This window comes from Sander lucioperca, chromosome 14 (genome assembly GCF_008315115.2).
Source record: "Sander lucioperca isolate FBNREF2018 chromosome 14, SLUC_FBN_1.2, whole genome shotgun sequence".
In the NCBI taxonomy this organism is placed as follows: domain Eukaryota; kingdom Metazoa; phylum Chordata; class Actinopteri; order Perciformes; family Percidae; genus Sander; species Sander lucioperca.
The window spans coordinates 19,781,243-19,801,628 of NC_050186.1; the positions used below are offsets into that span (position 1 = coordinate 19,781,243).

Genomic DNA, 20,386 nt, shown 5'->3' on the forward strand with positions numbered 1-20,386 from the left:
TATACATAAAAGGACATCTACTAGCTAGAATCCAAGATTATGAAGTTTGTCTATTTTTTATACCTTTAATCGGTCATTAATGCCAGAATTTCTTTAGTTTTTCCATGCACAGCTGTTGAGGGTGGTCTGTCATGGCCTTGCAGTATAGTCGATACAGACGAAGCCTTCAGGTTTCATCACTTGGACCAAACCAACGTGCCTGGTCGGGGTGGGGGGGGGGGGGGGTGAGGGTGGAGGACTTGGAGGGGCCTTACAGCATCGAGCTGATGTGCTCTGTACTGCTAACTGTGCTAGCCACATGTCACCAGAACCAAACTTAAGCTGCTATAAGAAAACACATGTATTTAATAAATCATCAGATACATATAGGCTATATATTATTACAGAGATTAAGAGGATAATGGTATTTTACTGCACTTAAAGAGATGCGTGTGTTTATGGTTAAACAGACGTGATTCTTGTTTGAAGTCGCCTAAAACATTTTAATTCTAAGAATATCAGAACAGTTTGTCCCCCTCTGTGTTTGTTGTCATGTTGAAGCGGTTTCTTAATGTCAGACATTACCAGCATTTGATTTTACTTGAAGAAAATTAGTTGTGGGCATGTTTAACATTGTTGGCTAGTGTTCTGCTTGTTTTTGAAAGTCTATATGGAGCCTTATTCCCCTTTTACCGCCACGTACAGTAAACATACAGTAAATCAACCTCTAGAGCCCGTTGGCAGGGCTTTGTGTCCTACAGTCCTGTACATCAGATGCCTTTTGTCCTCAAAAAAATAAAAGCATTTTTAAGTACGAATTGAGCTATTTATATGTAGAAATATTAATGTAATGCACACACCACTTATTTTTTCTAACAAAGTCCTATTTGAAGCAGAAGCTGTATCGAAATATGGTGTTTAATAATCGTAGTGGTCTGTGATCATTTTTCCAAATTTGATAATGCAATAGGTTTACTTGTGTGAAAAGCGAAACTGATGTGTTTGCTGCGTCGACCTGCTTTGTGGAGACTGTTGGGGGTCGTTTTGTCACGCAAGTGATCGGATGAACCGTCAACCCTCCTCTGTAAAGACGACCTGTGAAGACCTCTCTCTGCTGTTATTTTATCATCTCAAAAGCTCATCAAAGAAGTGAACTTTGAATTTGATCATGTTTAAGACATTTGTCAGTGAACGTGCTGCAAACTATCTTGCATATTCATTAAGGGAGGAGGGTTGAGAGTTCATCCTCGGACCGATTTTGTCCGTTAACAGACTGTGCCTTTCTTGATGGTGCTGAAAAAACAACAACCAGTAAATCAAAGAAATCTTAACTTGCAGAATGGGCGCAGAGGCCTGAGTCTACGTTGATAAGTATATATTGATACATGACAATACTGTTTTTGTTTTGTGTGTGTGTGAGTGTGTGTGTGGATACCTCTGACATATGCCAAGAAACACAAGATATGCAGAACTGATCAGTGTGGAGCTGACAGGACCAAAAGACCTGTGGGGATCAGTTTAGTTAACGGGCACTCAAGCACAACCTAAAAACTAACATTTCTAAATAATAAAAAATAAATAGGGGAACACTCATGGCTCTGTAGGTAACGAGTAGCTCAATTTAGACGTTATGTAGCATTATTTATTTCTCTTTATTTCTACAGGGACATGATGCCTCCCTTTACTGCCTGTAAACACGTATTTTCCTCCTTTTTAATGTATGTTTATTCTTGAATGGACAGCAATAATGAAGCAATTGTAAAGTTTCTGTGCAATCACTTTGTCTGGCCTCCCCTTAGTGTATGTATGCATGTCTCTATCTGACCCCCTTTTTAAATTTTTTCTTTTATCTGTTAATGTGAAATTTAGACGTTTACAGACGTGCGATAGTTCTTCGGTTGAGTTGTTACTCCACGAGTGCCCGTTTCCCATGTTAAGGGATTCCCCACAACAATAAATCTTTAAACCTCTGTGGGTGGCTGCATATCATACTCAAAAAGAAAACAATGTTTTGGGTTTCACAGTATATTAATGTGCTTCTTTTTTTTGCCTGATTATTAAATTGTGTCACTTTTAGAAGTAAAACTGTATGTCAAGACCTTTTTTTTGTCTTAACACTCATCTGATCCTGGTCCTAAGTTGAGCCTTTTTATTTGGTTGTCATATTTAATTTTTTTGAATAAATACTCTATGTATGAAACGGGTGTTTGTTTTGATATTTTGACAACATAAGCAGGATGAAAATCACTGTTCAACACGTGCATGCTGTCTGCACTGTGCGCACAATCCTAAAATGAATTTAATAATGACGTTCACATCAGGTATCGCTGCCTCGAGGTGTTTATACAGTTGCACGGCAGGTGGATTCTGGTGAGATCACGCGAGACTCGCAGGATCACACAAAACAATATGTAACGAACCATGTGTTTCTGGTTAAGTCTTACCAATTCTTCTATACAAATAATACATCCTAATTTCATTCCAGATGTGATTTTGTTAAACTTTATGTTTAACAAAATGCAGAGTCCATTCATTTCTTACTTTCTTGGCAAGGTATACACTGGGTAAACCCAGCCCGATCTGCCGGCGATTTGATTTTGCCCTTCAGCTCAGGCTGGAAACCTGTACGTTTATCTATCCTGCTTCCGTTACAATTTTACGGGAACCAATCACAAACTGGCTTATCCACCTGGCACGCCATTGGCAGGTTTAACAAGATGATGATAGAGAAGCGACCAAGCAGCTTCTTGTTTACATTCAACATAGCAACCACCGAAGCGCAGCAACCGGTTGATGCCACTGTCGCTGCTACGTCACCCGGATCATTGGTCTGATTGGTTGAAGGACTATCCATTTGCGTAGAGAGTAATTTGAACTATGCCTGTTGATCACGCCTCTTGTGCAGTAGAAAATACAGAGCAGACTCCCCAGACTAATGTTCAGTCTTAAAAGATTGAGCTTGGTCTGGTGATAGCCAGACTATGGAAGGTACTGATTATTGGTAAAATGGAGACGATGCTCTGCCAAAAGCTCCATGAGAATGAAAATGAGAAAAAAAAAAAGTATTGTTGTAAACTGAATATTGTAACTATGTTTGAGTTTCATCCTTGCTTATAATTTACAACTTCACAGAAAGACAAAGTAACACTTTTTGCACGCTCAGCTGCCCTAATGCATACTGAATAAATGATTGTTACTGGCAAAGGTCTTAACAATTAATTGGAAATACATAAAAGTGTACAGATTTTTAGTACTAAATTGAATGGGCCTTTACAGAAACCTTCCTCAGAAATAATAGTTACATATCGGTTACTTTTCAGGAAATTAATAGGAAACGATGGGACCAATAAAGAGTTACACGGGACTGTGTATCATATGATTCAGCTGGAAGGCAATAAGCCCAAAATTAAACATGGAACTGAACGATGCTGACACGGTGCTATATGAGCTAAAACAAACACAGCAACAGTGTAAACTGTAATTTCTGCAATAATTGCATCCAACATTCAGTGTTTTTCAGCAGACTTTACGTGCTGGGGAACATGAGAAAATAAGAATTCATTAAACTGGGTGGCTGTGGCTCAGGGGGTAGAGTGGTCGTCTACCAAACAGAAGGTCGGTGGTTTGATCGTTTATCTGTGTTATAAGCCCCCAACGTCTCCTTCCAGGCAGCGCTGCCTGGAAGACACTAGGATTAGCCAATGGTTAGGTGCCTTGAAGTCAACGGTCGCAGCGCTGCCTTGAAGTCGATTAGGCAATGGTTAGGGTTAGGTGCTTTGAAGTTAACGGTCGCAGCGCTGCCTGGAAGGAGACATTGGGGGATTAAAACACCATCGAGCGGTTTGATCCCTGGCCCCTGGTTTGCATGTTGAAGTGTCTTTGGGTAAGACACTGAACCCAGAATTGAATGTGTATGAATGTTTATCTGATGAGCAGGTGGCACCTTGTATGGCATCCTGAAGCCTCGTGTGTGTGAATGGTTCCCATCGAGCGCTATGAGTAGTCGTTTAAGACTAGAAAAGCACTCTATACATGCAGTCCATGCATTAAACTTTTTAGAAATTGTAGGTTTACACATATTAAACTAATACATACACTCAGTGCACTGCTGAACTAGCAGGACTTGTTGTACTCAGTGCAGTAAACAACACGACACTGTAAAGGGTTATTATGTTTGTGTACATGCACTCCACATAGGAGTGCTGCGTTTATTATTACTGACAGGAAATGGCCACAAGGCGGTTATCAGCTTAGTGTAATCTCTGTTTACACTTCCGCCTGTCCGTGCTCATAACTCCATATTAGCTCGGCAGTGTACCATCTCCACTTCCTGCTTGTGTAGTATAACATCCCCTGGTTTTATAATTGCTTTATCCCTCGCTCCTGTAAAACACTCATCTTTGTTTAGACAGTGTCTTTTGTTGCACTGTGAGTCACAGAACAGGATATTTAACTAGGACGCTGTATGTATGTGTCCTGATGGGACAGTTTCCTGCTTTATTTATATCCAAAGCTCACGGACATGAAACTCTCCTGGTTGTATTTTTTCGTCCCCCAACATGTATTTCCATTTAAATCTTTTCTTTTAAAGATAATTTCAGTGATTGTCAGCATAGAAACACAGGCTGCGTTATGTTACAGTCCTATACGTTTGTTATGGACACCAGTTGTAATTCTTTTGACTGTGTTTCTGAGAAATCAGTTTTTTCATGTTTTCACATCTGTAATGTCACATTAATAAACATGAAAATGACTCATATGCTGATACCACTCACTAAATTTCAGCTGCGAATGTTGCAGCTTTACAGAAACAAAATCAGCAGATAAATAACAGAAAGTAAACATGCACATTTGAGTGTTTATTGCCTTTAAGCTCTGTAAAAGGTACCAGCAAAAAGCACACTAACTTGTCTGTCAGCAACAGGGATTTGCCCAAAGCCCCTTTCATTGGTTAGAGTGGAATAACAATTCCCAACCATTCATTTTTTCATTATTTGTTTGCATGAAATAAACAAACATAGCCTACTATCAAAAACACATGTTAATAATAATTTCTCCAGGGGTCCGTTTCAGGAAGGAGGTTTAACAAACTCTGAGTCTAACCCTGATCTCTGAGTTGTCTCCCATATCACACTACTAGCTGATTGTCTTATTTTGTTTACAAGTTCCAGATGGAGTCTGGAGATGATGTGGGGTAGCCTACTTATTGTTTACTGTTTACATCTTACTTTATACACTTCAGGCTGTTGCAGCTAGCTCAGGGGAGAGACTGGATGACACTAGGTGGTACAGCCTGAGACATGCACAATAAAAAAATTGCCTTCTGCATTTTTGTTATGCTTTTCCCTCCATTGTACCGAACCGAACCGTGATGTCTGAACCGATCCGTGACTTCAGTGTACAGTTCCACCCCTAGTACATACATAACTGATAGACTGGGAAGAAAAACGATACTGCTCAAATAGGCTAGGTAGTTATATGGAAATGAAAATGCATCTATAGTCGGGGCCTCAATATCATCTCCCAACGTAGTATGTTTAACTCTGCGAAGTAATACAGCTTCTTCATCAACGGGATCGTCGTCACAAGGAAATGTCATGTTCGGAACAAAAACGTTTTATAGTCTGCCTAACATGGTTAATAAACCAACACTGTTTTTTTTATTCATGCAGATAACACACTGCGCTAAAATGCGCCTGATACAGACTGACTGAATGAATGAATGAATGAGGAAATGAAAGAGCGCTGTGTCAGAGGGAGGAGACTGAGAGAAATTCAAGGTTTCTTGAAGAAAACCTGCTCCTGACCAGGTTAGGTTCACAGGCTCAGTTACCATAGTAACTGACTCTGAGGTTAAGTTACCTCTCTTTCTGAAACGGGCTGGAGTTACCCCTCTCACTCAGGTTTGATTATCCTCCCTTTCTGAAACAGAAAACCCAGAGTTTCCCTCATCTCAGAGTTAACAAACTCAGAGTTTTCACTAAACCTGCTCTCTGAAACAGACTCCAGAACGTTCAAGGAAGAGGGGCTTCCTTGTATTTTTCAGTCTTGGAGGGTCTCTGGTTAGGAGAGTGAGGAGCGCCTCCACACCTCAGGATGTGCAGCTTTGCCATGATGTTCCTGAAGCAGTGATTTAACATGCTTCTGACAGCAGCTGAGGAGAAGTAGAAGATAAATGGATCCAGGCAGGCGTTGAAGGTGCTGGAGAGCAATGCCACGTCCCTCCAATCCTCACTCTCCTGAAGAACATACCCCACCACGTGGGAGGCGTTGTAAGGCCCAAAACAGACGGCGAAGACTATCAGCGTGCCGACCGCCAGACCAATGGCACGGAGCCTCCGGCGCCTGCCGATGTTTGGAAGACGGGACAGAATGCGGATGAAGTTGACGTAGCAGAAGCAACAGATGAAGAAGGGGACGCAGAAGAGAACGCAGAAGAGCTCCAGGCGGACTGGCAGCAGGATCTCGAGCTCGTCCTCTGCGAAATACAGGTAGCAGGTGAGAGGAGACTTGCTGGCGGTGCTGCCATTGCTGTTGTCAATGTCTGCACCTTTCCTCAACTGGGCGTACGGTATGATGTAGACGATGCTGAGGTTCAGAGAGGTCACCACCCAGAACATGATGCAGGCAAACACGGCGTAGCGAGGTCTACGACACACAGAATACCTGAGGGGGAAGGCCACCCCCAGGTAGCGCTCCACACTCACAGCTGTGAGGAGCAGGGTGCTGTTGTAGATGGTGACGAAGAACATAAAGCCAGTGAAGGGACACAGGGCGTAGGGCATCATCCACACCTTGTTGTCGAAGGCCTCCTTCATCTTAAACGGCAGGATAGCCAGGAAGATGAGGTCGGAGATGGTGAGGTTGAGGAGGAGGATGTCTATCGGGACTGCCTTGCGATGCACCTTGCGGCACAAGGTGCAGAATGCCAGGATGTTGGTGGGGACCCCCATCAGGAAGGTGAAGATGTAGACGGAAAGCAACAGCCAACTGTACACCATGGCAACTGCTCACACCAGGGATTCTCAGACTCTCTCAGACACTGGACGCAAGAAAACACGAATCATGATTCATAAAAGCAAAGCATTCAAGCCTGCTTTTGCTAAATAGTTAACATTTTAGAGACACATTCCCTCTTTTGAATGTCTGATTGAGAATAATCATCTAGCCTAATCAAATTTTCAAGAGGAAAGTTTGGTCTGGTATTGTCTCTTTGGATGGTGACGTCGGTCAACCCAACGCTTTGGTCAACACTGAAATATCTCAACAACTGATGAATGGATGGCCATTAATTTTTTGTATCAGACATTCATGCTTCCAAAAGGATGAATCCAATTGAATTTGCTTATCCGCTGACTTGCTGACTTTTCCTGTGGTGCCACAACAAGGTTAATTTGTGGTTTGGAGTAAGATGTCTCAACAACTATCAGACGGATTGCTATTTCATTTTGTACAGACAGTCATGGCTCCCGGAGGATGAATTGTAATCAGGTAAAAATTGTATTTTTGTATTATTGTCCTTTGCTTTGGTTTTTAACCAAATAACTGCAAAACAAACGACATTCCCATCAGCCTTTGCTGTACTTAATGCTAATGATGAAATGTTAGCATCGTAACACACTTAATTAAGATAGTAAACCTGGCAAACATTATACCCGTTAAACATGTTAGCATTGTCATTGTGAGCATGTTAGCATGCTTACCACCTCTAGAATAATTTCCTGAAAGAAACCCTGCGTGTACAGCATACAAGCCTCACATTTACATTTATCTGAAGATTTTCAAAAGAGATTATTCAGGAAAACCAACATCAGGTCAGATTCAAGTCCTCCTTAAAGGCAATGAGTCCTTTCTTCTTTTCTTTTGTAGAAAACAAAATTAAATAGTAAAGACAAAAGGTGTTCCTAAAATTACCAGCCTACTAATTTACTACATTGAAACTATTGCAATTAAAGATGTAGAACTTCTGCTTCAAATAGCTGACAAACCAAACTGGTTGAAATAATCATCTTAAAAACGCCACATACTCTTTCAAATTAAATTCAGGGATTTAAATTGATAGATGCAAATTGACAACATTGACAGTACATAAATGAACACGAATCAGCCTTCAGTTGGTTATGGGGTTAAAGGATATGTTATTCTATATATATATTTGTTTTCTTATTGTCAACAAATCCCATGAAAAGACCAAAACAACAATGTCTTAGTCTGTCAATACTTCCCAACTTCTCTACCCTGTCTCTGACTGCTTCACACTGAAGAAGTACATTAAAAAAATGGTGACAAATACTTTATATGCATTTCTTTAAAAAAGGCTAAATTTCCTTAAACAACTGGGCACTATAGCGTTAAGCATACGGTATGCTACTTAAATAGGAGTACCGGTAAATTGTAAATATGTTGGGGACTACTTTGTGAGATCGACTAAAATAAACTAAAGTGTCCATTCATGATAATGAAGGGTCATATCACCCATTATAATGTTTGCTTTAAATGCATTACATTACAATAATGGAAGATTTGATTTCCTTACTTAAATCTTAAAAAATGGGAAATAAATATAGATGTACAGCTTTCATAAGTTACTTATAAGAAGTGTGACGAACTTACCTCTGTAAAGCTTGAAAAACCAGGCTCTCCATCACTGTGACTCTGACAGCATGCTTTGCCTCCTGGAAGCAGACTGTTTGATCACATCACAAGGCTGCTCTTAATATGCATGTCCTACTGAATATATCTGCTATCTCGCCTTCAATAGCGGAAAATGTAATAAGCTCCTGGACACAATCTTTGCTCTCCAAACATCATCTCTCAGCAACCGCTTAAATGCTTGGTGTGATGTGGGTGTCGTCATAACTTTTTTTGTGTGAAAGGCTTTGACGGGGACAAAGAGAAGAGCAGATGTTGCATGAGGGAGAGTGTATACTGGCCACCAGAGGGCAGAGAACTCAGATGTACATGTTCACCCTACTGGTTCCCATTAAAAAAATTGCAATTTTTATTTTGTATTCACAATTCTTGATATAAAGGACAAGATACACTTTCCTTTGATAATTTTATTTACAGATGAGTTTGAAATTAAGTCCTAGAGCCTTTGTCTCTTATGAGATTTTATCTGTTTATAAACCCAACAAAAGCACATTATTTAGCAAATAAAAAAGTATTTTATCAATAGGGGTTTTACATTGAAAGTGAAATAAAGGAACTACAATTAAATATAAATTTCAAATAATCAAGGAAGCTAAATACTATTTCATGTTTACAAATCAAACCAAACCCTGTATAAAATATGCTTAAATGAGTCAAATGTATCCCTCTTGCAAGTTTTGGCACTTTAAGAGCCAAACATGAAAATGTATTTTACATTATACACCAAAGTAGTTTCAGATTAACGTCAAATCATCACCAGCAGCTACATCGGTAGTTCAGTCAGACAACTAACGTTTGAAATGTTCATTATAACAGCAGAACATTGTGTTTGGCGGCCAGACTCCGACCTCATCACTCCCCGCAGTATGGGTTTACATGAGATATTGGGGTGTGATGATAAAGTATAATCCCCCTGGCCGGAGCCTGCAGGTGGATGCTGTGGTGGGGCTAACAGCGGGCAGCGATACAGGTGCAGCAGCATTGACAAGGCACAGATGGGGAAATTGTGTAACTTAAATAGACTGCCAGATTGAGGGAGTGTGTTTGGTAAATGACACGGGGAGTGAGGCATGTCACGTGTGTGTTCGCAGTGCAGCTCAAGTTGGCTGCCTGAACTAGCTCGCAGGCGTCGCCCCATTGGGGTCAGCCCTATGTTCCCACAGTCCAATGGTCCCACAGCCCTATGTTCCCATATGTTCCCACAGCCCAGTGGTCCCACATTTCTAAGATTTTTTTTTCACTGAAAAAAAAATGTTCCCACAGCCCTATTTTCCCACATTTCTAAGATTTTTTTTTTCACTGAAAATTAGGCCCTATGTTCCCACAGCCCTATTTTCTCACATTTCTAAGATTTTTCTTAAAATTAGGCCCTATGTTCCTACAGCCCAATGGTCCCAAAGCCCTATGTTCCCACAGCCCAATGGTCCTACATTTCTAAGAGTTGTTTTTTTCACTGAAAATTAGGCCCTATGTTCCCACAGCCCTATGTTCCCACATTTCCCACAATATTCTTTAGGGTTAGGGGGATAAAATATGATACAAATTTATGAAAAAGGAAATGTGGGAACATAGGGGCTAATTTTGGAAAGAAATCATAGAAATGTGGGAACTGTGGGAACATAAGCTCCCGCCCCATTTATTCCAGTAAAATAAGTCTGACTTACCTGTTATCTGTTACTACTAGTGACATGTTCTCCAGTTCTGCCAGAGGGAACAGATAGGTTCAGTCTGTAGCCTTGGTAGTCACTACTCAGCTCCACTGTGGTCGTCAGTTTGTATCACAACAGCTCTCACCAGCCCCCTTTTTAAACCGTCTGCACAACAACATTCTCAACAACAAACCTGTAATTAGTTCTACTGGATGGTGTCAAATGATCCCCGGCTGACCTGAGGTTTAACATTAAAGATGCATAAAGACCAGACATGTTTATCAAGTGGTTTGTGTGCAAGACACAGTATTTTATATATTTTCATTTGCAAGTCTGTATATAAAGTAGGATGGTATACACACCTAGATTCAGTTCATCTTTGTTAACAAATTCTGCTTCATTAAAAGCAGCAGAGCAAGTTGTTCATTTTCTGTGATTTCATTGATGATTTTTAAATGTTGTGCAAAAACGGGACGTTAGTAATATTCATTTAACTATTTAATTTTATTTTGAAGGACATGTTTAAACATTTTACAAGTGAAAAGACAGAAAAGCTAATTAACATGTTCACTCATTTCAAACATCAAATTGGTGATGATCTTTATGCCTTTATGATTTGACTCGTCACAGCCATTGACTGTAATATTAACAGTCTATGGTCACAGCAGGAAAGGTACAGGTGTAACTAATTACATTAACGATCAGCTTCACATGGGTTTAAACCCAATGCGGCCGTAATTAGTGACAGTGATTGCACCTGTGTTTGAGGAGTTCAAATATCTGCTGTGGGGAAGGTCTGCTTGCAGGACAGCTTGTGTTTTTCCAAGTATTTTTTGGGGGACAAAACATTTAAAAACCCTTTGCAAAGGAGAACATGCATATTTTGAAGAGATTCCCCTGTTACAGCTTGGAGCAGTAACTGACAGACACCAGATGGAGCCATTTGTCACCAAACTAATCGTCTGAGGTAAAGTGCAGCACTGTTTTCCAGACTGGTTTAAAACTTTGTTGAATTATTTTTCTTCAAAAATGTGCATTTTCCGCCTTTATATCTAACAGGAAGAGAGAGAGAGAGAGAGAGAGAGAGAGAGAGAGAGAGAGAGAGAGAGAGAGAGAGAGAGAGAGAGGGAGAGAGAGAGAGAGAGAGAGAGAGAGAGAGAGAGAGAGAGAGAGAGAGAGAGAGAGAGAGAGAGAGAGAGAGAGAGAGAGAGAGAGAGAGAGAGAGAGAGAGAGAGAGAGAGAGAGAGAGAGAGAGAATTTGAAACCTGGACCGCCACGTAATAGTTCATTTTTAATGACAGGTTAGCAACATGTTCAGCTATACCCATTGTGTGAAACACAGGGAAAAACTGCATAATGAGTCACTTTTTACATGACATGGGATACATCAATACTCCAAATACAACTTTTTCTTTAGAAACATTTCATTTAAAGAAAAAAAAAAAAGTGTAACCTGATGAGATTGTGATGTAGACAGACACAGAAACATTATCTGGATCATGTGCTGGTCCATATGTTGGGAGTTGATAAACTGGATCTGATCCAGATACCAGTGGTGATGGTAGATTTTCTGGAGCTGTTGGAAGGCACAAAGGATGAACAGCTTCTATCAGACTTTCCATCCCATTTTTCCTTTTGGATTTGTCAGGATTATTTTCATCCAAATCTCTGAAGTCTCTCCACCCACTGTGATCTCACTCCTGACTCTCTTTCGTCACCTCGGCCCCCGCCTGGCTCCTTCCGGATAGTGTATGTGGTGCCCTGACAGTTGCAACACCGTTAGTGCTGTTACACTGATGCCGACACCCCTCAACATGGCTGAATTGGCTTTGCTGTCCACAGATTCTTCCCATGATCCCCCTTGACACTGCTGGCGACAGCATCATCATGACCACAGGCTCCAGGAAAACATTACAGGAGCTCGTCAGCATGGCGCATGTCCTCCAATTAACGTTTTTCTCCAACACAAACCCCACAATGTGCGAGGCGTTGTAGGGTGCATAGCACACCACAAACACAGCCAGAGTGGAGAGAGCGACAGTCAGAACTCTTTTCTTCCCCATAGGACGCAAATTTGAGCGCCACACCAGGGTGACACAACGCAGGGTGCAGAAGGATGTCACAATAAGAGGCAGAATAAACAAGGTGATGGCCATTTCCAGGCGTAGAGGCAGCAGAACAGCCAGTTGAGAGGTGTTGAATTGGTCATAGCAGGCTAAGGCGTCTCCCTTATTAAAGACAAAGTTACCCCCTCCTTCAGCCACCAGGGCAAAGCTGAGGTGAAGGAGCACCACGGCCCACAAGGCAGCGCTGATGAAGCAAGAGATTCGAGCCCGTCGATATATCTTGTAGATAATTGGGAATGCGATGCTTAGGTAGCGCCCCACTGTCACGGCAGTGATGAACAGGCAGCTGCCGTACAGCGAGGAGAAGAGGAAAAAGCTGTAGACGGGGCAGATGGATGCTGGCAGCCTCCAGTCCTGAAGCAACGTCTCCAGAGCCTTGACGGGCAGCCAGGCCACGAGTACCAGGTTGGCCAGGCACAGGTTGAGGGCATAGACCACGTTGGGTGTGGTGCCACGCTTTCGGGCCTTGCGCACATACACAAACAGGACCAGCAGGTTGGCGGGGAGGCCCAACAGGAAGGTGAAGGTGTAGACAGAGAGGGCGATGTAATCCTTGGTATCCAACTGCATGTCTTCAGTTTAGGACATGGACACTGCTGAGAGGATGCACTGCCTCCAATTCACCATGACAAGGATAAATCTTCAAACAAGCTGACAGGAAAGTCTCGACTAAAACAAGCAAACAAACGGATTATTAGACGAATAGTTAGGTGCACGGTTGTCCTTGTGTCCTCTCTATTAACCACATCTTTTAAAAGACAGATTCTCCATTCGTGGCAGCAATGTTTGTTTCCAAGCTGGTAAGGGAGCTGCTGTAGTGCCAGGTTTCTCAAACTCAGCTCTGAGAAGTAGTAAACATCTGAGATAGGTGAGAGTGAGGAAGAAAAAAAAAAAAGGAGGCGGTGGCCACAAAGGTGCTGATGCATGTGGGCAAGAAGGGGGCGAGGTGCACACGACATGATGACAGAGATGCAGATAAGGAGATGCATCCACTCATGCAGAAGCAGGGGGCATTTAGCAGGCACCAGGCTGCCTTAATTGCCCTCTTGGTGGAGGGCAACAGACAGGTAGCATCTGGGCCCTTAAGTGAAATGATTCAGAATAATTCAGCGTGTCAGGAAGCACATGGCCATCCCCTTAAAGCCAAGGTTGTCTAAATGAACTGGAGGGCCGGGTAGTAAAGTCATAAATGTGCTGAAGTTGATAGTCAATGCGAGGACAGGATGGGTTGGGCTTTGGGAAACGGTGACTTGTTTGTGGCATGACGACGCTTCTCACAGTTTTATGGTAGCAATTGAGTTCTTTAGCGTGTGAGAGTGAGTGTAAGAGGAGTAATGGAGCTGAAAGTCACTGTGGCTTGTTGCAGAGGCATTTTTTTTTTTTCTTTAGAGCAGGATGACAGATACCAAGAAGCGTTTTTCCAAGAAAAGACCTGCAGCAGTTCAAAACATGAATGCTATCTGTTTGATTAGTCTATTGATCCACAGCTCAAAACAAATGTGTGTGTGTATAGTTACTCTTCTGATATCTTGCAATGTAATTACTACATATTTACTTTATTCATTAGCTGAAGTGATTAGCATTCACCTCTCACATTTATTCTCAGTTTTGTTTTTCAGGAGGTTGCAGTAGGTATTTCCAACATGAGGGCCATTTAATTTGTCACAGCTAAGTTGTAAATCACAGAAGCTAGGGCTTTGAAGGACATTGATATGACTGTCTCGATGATTAATTGTGCTCATATTGCAAAAAGACATAAATCTCACAGTGTGCTCTAATGTTCTTATCTCGCCTGATTCTTAATATAGTAGTAAGCTAGAACCAAACACCTAAACCTGCAGTAACAGATTCTTTGGCCACTCGGCAGCAGAAACAAGTTGTTTACACAACATTGACGTATCATTGTTGGAGTTGTCATGGCATGCTTTACAACATTTTCATTAATTTGGAGTCGTGTTTCTGGCCACCTGATGAACGTACGTCCAATATTCACTCTCTTTTAGCTCTGTTGTTGGTCTACACCAACTCCTAAAGGAAATATCTGGCTCTGTATCTACTAAATGAGCCACTATATTCACCAGCTAGTCTCTAACTGTGCCGGTCTGCTGTTTGGTGCTAAGCAGGTAGTGTACAGTTGGTTTTCTATTTAGTTGAAAACAGCTGCCTGCTGCAGCAGAAAAGACACTGTAAGAGCAGTGAGAATGAACCAAACGGTGAAGTTGCGAGCCGGACAGCTACACAATGAGCTGAATCTCACCATAAAGCCCTGTACAGCCGAGAGGGGCGCTGCGGATTCAGGCGATTATCTGTAGGTTCATGCCAACCTCTTTCACATTGTCCCATTGTCATTTGGCAAATTGCTATATTACAAATATTGATTATAGCTGCTTTAATGCTTCAACTAGTCCAAAATGACAAGACCTAAAAATGTACTATTTTGATAGTGGCCTATAGTTTCAGATTAGTTAGGTTTCAAATTCTCCTGTAACTTTTTACATCCAAATATGTAATAATTATAGGGTAAATTGACAGTGTTTAATTAGTACACATGTAATTGATTGTAGTCAATTGCTGGCATAACTGGGAATCTGTTTTGAACAACAGATCAAGTCAGCATGCAAACATTAGTCTACAGACAAGCATACAACTGTATTATCCTGTGATTTACTGCAGTAGATCTCCCTCGCCACAGACTAAACGTTTTCTAAAAACAGATCTTTCTCTCTCGTCTGAATCCTCGTAAAAATGCAGCAACTGACACAAACACATCTGTTTGAAGACATAACAGCTTAGGTAGGTGAGGGTTTTTATTGTTTATTGTCTGAGGGACCATGTATAGTGCCTGTTTTCCTTTTTTTTCCTTCATGCTCCAAACAGCATCAATTGATCAAACAATATGAAAAGGCAAAACAAAGCCATTAGATGTAATGGTCAATAAAAGTAATGACCTTACCAGTCATGAACATGAATTATTGTACGAAATCACACAAAAAAAAGACAACCTCAAATGCATAAATACATTCAGATGCCAGAAATATCTTCATGACTTTTTGAGTTTTATTAAGACGGGAGGAAACAAGCATATAATCCAGTTTTTTTTTTTGGTAAAACTTAAATAGACCAGATAAAGTACATATACTTGATCAGTTAACACAACTCAAAGCAAACTAACCACATAAAGGTCTCGACAGGTCAGGAGAGGATTACAGTTCTTGTTGAAATAAATTCAGTAAAGTGTTTTGTTCTTGAGCAGTAATGGGAATTAATTTAAGACTAAGAGAATTGAATGTATCTCAAGTGTGGACGAATCACTGGCTACAGGGCTAAAAGCATGAAGTTTAAGCTACAAATGACGAATCGGCTTAATGTATTTGTTGAGTTATGTCCCTTCCCTTCAAAAATTGGATACCATCATCTTACTGAGCTAGCAGCTGCAGGTTTCTCCTGCCACTGGAGTTTGTTAGTGGAACCAGCAGCACTGGGGTTTTCTCACTGCAGGATGGTGATGTGAGGCGGGTGCGGGTGTTCATGCTTCGTTGTTCCAGAGACAGGGCTTCCTGTTTTCTGGAAAGATCCTGCAGCATGCGGGAGTGATGCAGCTTCATCTTCTGCAGAGAGTGCCTGAGGGAGCATGGGATGGGAGAGACAAACATGGGTGAAAACCCTCCGACTAGGACACAACTATTATTTATTACTTTTAATTTCTGTAGGCCTGTACATTTTTTTGTGTGTGTGTTCTGATGTTGAATGTGTTTGACTTCCCTGTATGTGCAACCTTGCTTGAAAAGTTTTTGCTGATGAACCGGTAAATAAAAATGTGAATAGCCTATAAGCTCCAATTGGTGATCATAGAAAAGAAAACTCTGACTCACTGAGCTTCAGAAAGCTTCTGTTTCAGAGCCGTGATTGTGGCCTCCAGCTGTTGGACTTCATTAACGAGGCCGTGCTGCACCTGCAAACAAACAGGAAGGAAAATATTAAAGGAACATTAACCCTAACAACCTTACCTGACCTAAACACTACTGTTACTTTCACTGCTACTCCTACTATTCTATATTTGATCAACTACACTGTGCTTTATTTAAACCTCATCTCTGCAGAGGTCCATGCCAGGTCTGTTGGTTCTGTTTTCCAGTCGAGTGTGAGCCAGTTTCAGGGAGGCTGTCTTTGCCTGCAGATCTGCATCTAAGCCGTGGATGTCACTCTCCATTTCTGCCATTTCATCTTCAGTCTACAGGCAGATGTACAGACAGTCAGAAACACTTCACTATAAACAATAATCTCTTACCTAGGAGGAACATGGCTGGAGTTAAAACTGCTGCAGCCCCTGCATGCTTAATCTCAAATCCCCAGTCCTGCTATTATAAAACTATTATAATAACTAACGTTTCTTATTTGCCACTCCAGCTCATCACGAGCCTGCTCTTCCTGGTGATTGCGCTTACGAAGAGCAAAGTCTGTGGCACGGCGCTGAATGTCCAACTCATTCTGCAGCTAAAACAACAGGAGAGAGAACGAATTAATTGCAAATGTGCCATGTTTGACACAATAGAAGAAATTAAAGCAGAAACGGTGCACGATATCCCCAGATAGTTAAGAACACCCATAAGGGAAACATGAATTCTTTGTTTAACATTGCCTGCATCACTGTCAGTGTTTCATTTAGTCCTGAGCTGAATGATGTTGCAAACAATTATTTTGCCAGGTAGTATTTGCACTTCAAATATTGTCAGGTATAATTACATTATACACACCTGGGCTCTGGTGAGACTCATGTCCTCCCTCATTTGCTGTGACACCTGCATGGCCTCCTGGGCACGAGCCACATTATACTGGCTGAACTGGACCCACTCCTCGGGGGTGGAGGAACTACAACAATGACAATAACATTTAGCTAATGAGGTTTGAGTTAACCAGGAAAGTTGGAAAAAGAAAGCATCATTGCATCATGCACCCTCATCGCGAAGATTACCCCGATGGTATGCGAGTTGGGTTGGTCTTCAGGGAGATCTGAGGTGACTTTATAGTAAGTGACAGGCAGGACATATCAATGCCCAGGGCGTCCATCTTGTTCTGGAGGTCAGCAGTCAGCTGGTGCCGAGCCTCCTGCAAAACACTGGGAACAAAAACAAACTGGTCAGAGAAAAAAATGGCCCCTCTGCACTTTTTGAATTGCACCATAGCGTCTCTTACCACAGTTGCTCAAAGGCCTTGTCTATGTGCTGCTGCTGAACTTGCTGCACTCTTTCAATAAGCTCCACTTCTTTTTTCAGCTGTTCGTCTACTGGGTCAGTGGCAAGCTCGTACCCTCGCCGTCCGTCCCTAAGCGTCAAGCATTCACTGCCAACCTCCAGGGGAACAGCAGTCGCAGCCAGGGCCTGCTCGGTTTGCTCTTTAGACTGTCCCAACACACATCATGACTGAGTATGAATATGATTGTTATTTATTAAAGGAACAGTTTCACTTTCTCTTAAATTGAAGGATTCCAAGAGTATTAATACTTCCTATAAGGGAAACAAAAAAATATAATGGGTCCAACAGTTTAAAAAGGCTGTCATCTTTGCACTATTATGATTATAAAATGAGACAAACTCTCAGTTGTTTCAGAAGTTTTTGGACAAATCACCAGGGTCAGAGCCTCCATCTCTTCGTCAACTCTCTGTGCACAGGTTTCTAACGCCTCTTTCCACCGGGCAACATCCCACACACGGTCACTCAACCTGCGAGAGGTATCACTTTCATCCCAGGTTGTCTACAGAGAAAAGGTGCAAGAAAATGACTGAGGGGAGGTTAATACAATTTGGATATATAAAGTAATGTGTGGACAATGCATGGAATTATGGAATATACCTTATCTAGAGTGACACTGACTGTTTTGCTTTCTCACCAACATGAACCCACCTTACAGTTGGTCTCGTTGCGTAGTGACCTTCCTTCCTGCCGGATCCCATTAGATACATATCGCTCATGTTGTGCTGTGGCAGACAGCTGGTGGTTGTTGCTGATCCACTCTGACACAATGTGGCGCAGGCCAGGCTTTGCAGGAAGTGCAGACATCCTACTGTTGCAGTAACATGCAAACAACCAGATCACTGTATTTGTCGAGCACAGTCGAATGTGCAGGATTTGTTTTGGGAAGCATATTGATGCCCAGTTGAGTTTCACAGTAAACGCAGACAAACATGGTACAAGTCCAACAGAGCTACTACATGCAGCACAAAGGGACAGTGAGAGATGACGCAGCAGAATTTGCATTAGTAGTCAATATACATTGAACACAGATCTGTTTTCAAATAGCATTACAACTGGGTTTCCTAAATCATAGTGTGGATCAATGGAAGTACATTTCCAGGATAATTGCCTGACGTCCGGCGTGTAAAATCAGTTCGCTTCGGGAAACAACAACAACAAACTTCGAGTTAGCAAGCTACACGCTAAAAATGGCAAGTTTTGGAGAAAATTTGGATCGTGCAATAAGGCAGGCCTGCCTGGTTCTTTAAGGGAATGATTGTAAAGATTTACAAATATGTTTACGGCATTTACTATGTAACTGGGACGTTTTGAGACCAATTGGTGGATTCTTTCTACGCAGCGATACACTGGTAAGTTAAGTTTAACCATGTATTCAGCTAATTTAAATAACTCACGTTACTGTTCTCTGTGTGACCAGTTAACTTCATTTAATATTTAATGTGGTGTTTTCTTTTGCACGGTGCAAAAACAAGTTCCTTCAAGACTATTTTGCAGAGCCACCGTTGCTGCGTCCGGAGCTTAGCACTGCCCAAGACTATTGTGATTGGTTTTAAAGAAATGTAAACAACCCAGAGCGTTTCTTTCTCCTATGCCAGAATGTATGTGTGGTATAGCCAGACCTTACTCCAAAGCACTGTGGAGAAAAGACTGGCAATGCGAGACTACCTAAATCATAAAGCTAGTTTCAAAGAGGAAAGAGAAGTAGCCCATAGCCTTTGGCAGGAAAAGTCTGATCACATTATGTTATCCTTAGCACAGTCTGAATGACCCAGAAAACAACCAAAGTTGATGTAGGAGGGTGATGTACAAAGTGCAGTTAGGGAAATTAAGTTGCATTAAGTTAAGCACTATTCTTTAATTATTTCCATTTTGTGAGATTTTTACTTGTACTTTACTACAGTTCTCCCAAGGGAAATATATTATGTAGTGCACTATAAGTACTTAATCAGTTTTGAAATTTGGCGATTAAGTTTTTACATAACATATGACTAAGTCAATAATGTATGTATTGCTACCCAAAAGTGTATTGTTATATAATATTTTATGCATTACCATTTATTTATATATATATATATATATATATATATATATATATATATATATATATATATATATATATATAATAAAAATAAAATTGACTCAGAGGGGTGTTGTGTTGTTACCATATCATATATGCACAGTTCATGTATATGTAACGAAGTATAAGTTTGAATGCAGCGTTTGCTAGTAGAACACTAGTAACAACTTGTGTGGGAATGACATGAGGGGAATCTCTTTGAAGCAATAGTGACGAGCAAATTACTTAAACCATCAAATAACACTGTTCCCATAAACGGCTCATTTGATCTCCATTGTACTTCCACCTTGCCGAGGTGACAAAACCATGAAGTGTACGGTTACTCCCAAAACATGAAGCTTCTCATAGCTGTTTACAACGCTGAATCTCAAACACCATGACGACGACGACGACGACTTTAAAATCTAATTTCAAAGGTTCTTAACATTGAATTTTACTCACCCGAATTCTAGAATGTTCAGATAGTCGGTGCGTGCTGCTTCTTTTGGCCAAGGTTTCCTATGGCAACAACTCGAGCCGTATCCAGGCAACGAGCCTACACAACGTTCGAATAAAATATTTGAATAATTAAAGTACTGTGGCAACGTTCATAACGTCCATCTATGACGCCATCAGCCAACAAGGAACGTAAAGAAGGTGACGTTACCCCA

The 20,386-nt window shown here is 41.3% G+C and overlaps 3 protein-coding genes across 3 annotated transcripts; all 3 read right to left on the bottom strand.

Annotated features, from left to right (window-relative positions):
• Positions 1-5,991: 5,991 nt before the first annotated feature.
• LOC116047500 (free fatty acid receptor 3-like) lies at positions 5,992-7,175 on the bottom strand. The gene has a single exon (XM_031296354.2). It carries the CDS (start codon positions 6,978-6,980, stop codon positions 5,994-5,996), a length of 987 nt encoding a protein of 328 aa, XP_031152214.1. The 5' UTR covers positions 6,981-7,175; the 3' UTR covers positions 5,992-5,993.
• Positions 7,176-11,900: 4,725 nt separating this feature from the next.
• Positions 11,901-13,384, bottom strand: LOC116047499 (free fatty acid receptor 3). Its single transcript, XM_035991137.1, has one exon. It carries the CDS (start codon positions 12,974-12,976, stop codon positions 11,975-11,977), a length of 1,002 nt encoding a protein of 333 aa, XP_035847030.1. The 5' UTR covers positions 12,977-13,384; the 3' UTR covers positions 11,901-11,974.
• A 1,807-nt stretch (positions 13,385-15,191) lies between these two features.
• On the bottom strand, positions 15,192-20,287 carry tekt2 (tektin 2 (testicular)). The gene is made up of 10 exons (XM_031295758.2): positions 20,178-20,287; positions 18,308-18,467; positions 18,033-18,158; positions 17,600-17,805; positions 17,379-17,522; positions 17,161-17,275; positions 16,793-16,900; positions 16,494-16,637; positions 16,279-16,358; positions 15,192-16,027 (listed from the first exon to the last, which is right to left on the bottom strand). Exons 2-10 carry the CDS (start codon positions 18,461-18,463, stop codon positions 15,823-15,825), a joined length of 1,284 nt encoding a protein of 427 aa, XP_031151618.1. The 5' UTR covers positions 18,464-18,467; positions 20,178-20,287; the 3' UTR covers positions 15,192-15,822.
• Between the last annotated feature and the right edge of the window lie 99 nt (positions 20,288-20,386).

Bases quoted from the DNA above. Each gene is read 5' to 3' on its own strand.
- LOC116047500 (XM_031296354.2), bottom strand. From the start codon at position 6,980: ATGGTGTACAGTTGGCTGTTGCTTTCCGTCTACATCTTCACCTTCCTG.
- LOC116047499 (XM_035991137.1), bottom strand. From the start codon at position 12,976: ATGCAGTTGGATACCAAGGATTACATCGCCCTCTCTGTCTACACCTTC.
- tekt2 (XM_031295758.2), bottom strand. From the start codon at position 18,463: ATGTCTGCACTTCCTGCAAAGCCTGGCCTGCGCCACATTGTGTCAGAG. The intron at 17,523-17,599 runs GTAAGAGACGCT...TTTTGTTCCCAG, and splicing joins AAGGCCTTTGAGCAACTGTG to TGTTTTGCAGGAGGCTCGGC. The intron at 16,359-16,493 runs GTTTAAATAAAG...GTTTGTTTGCAG, and splicing joins TGGACCTCTGCAGAGATGAG to GTGCAGCACGGCCTCGTTAA.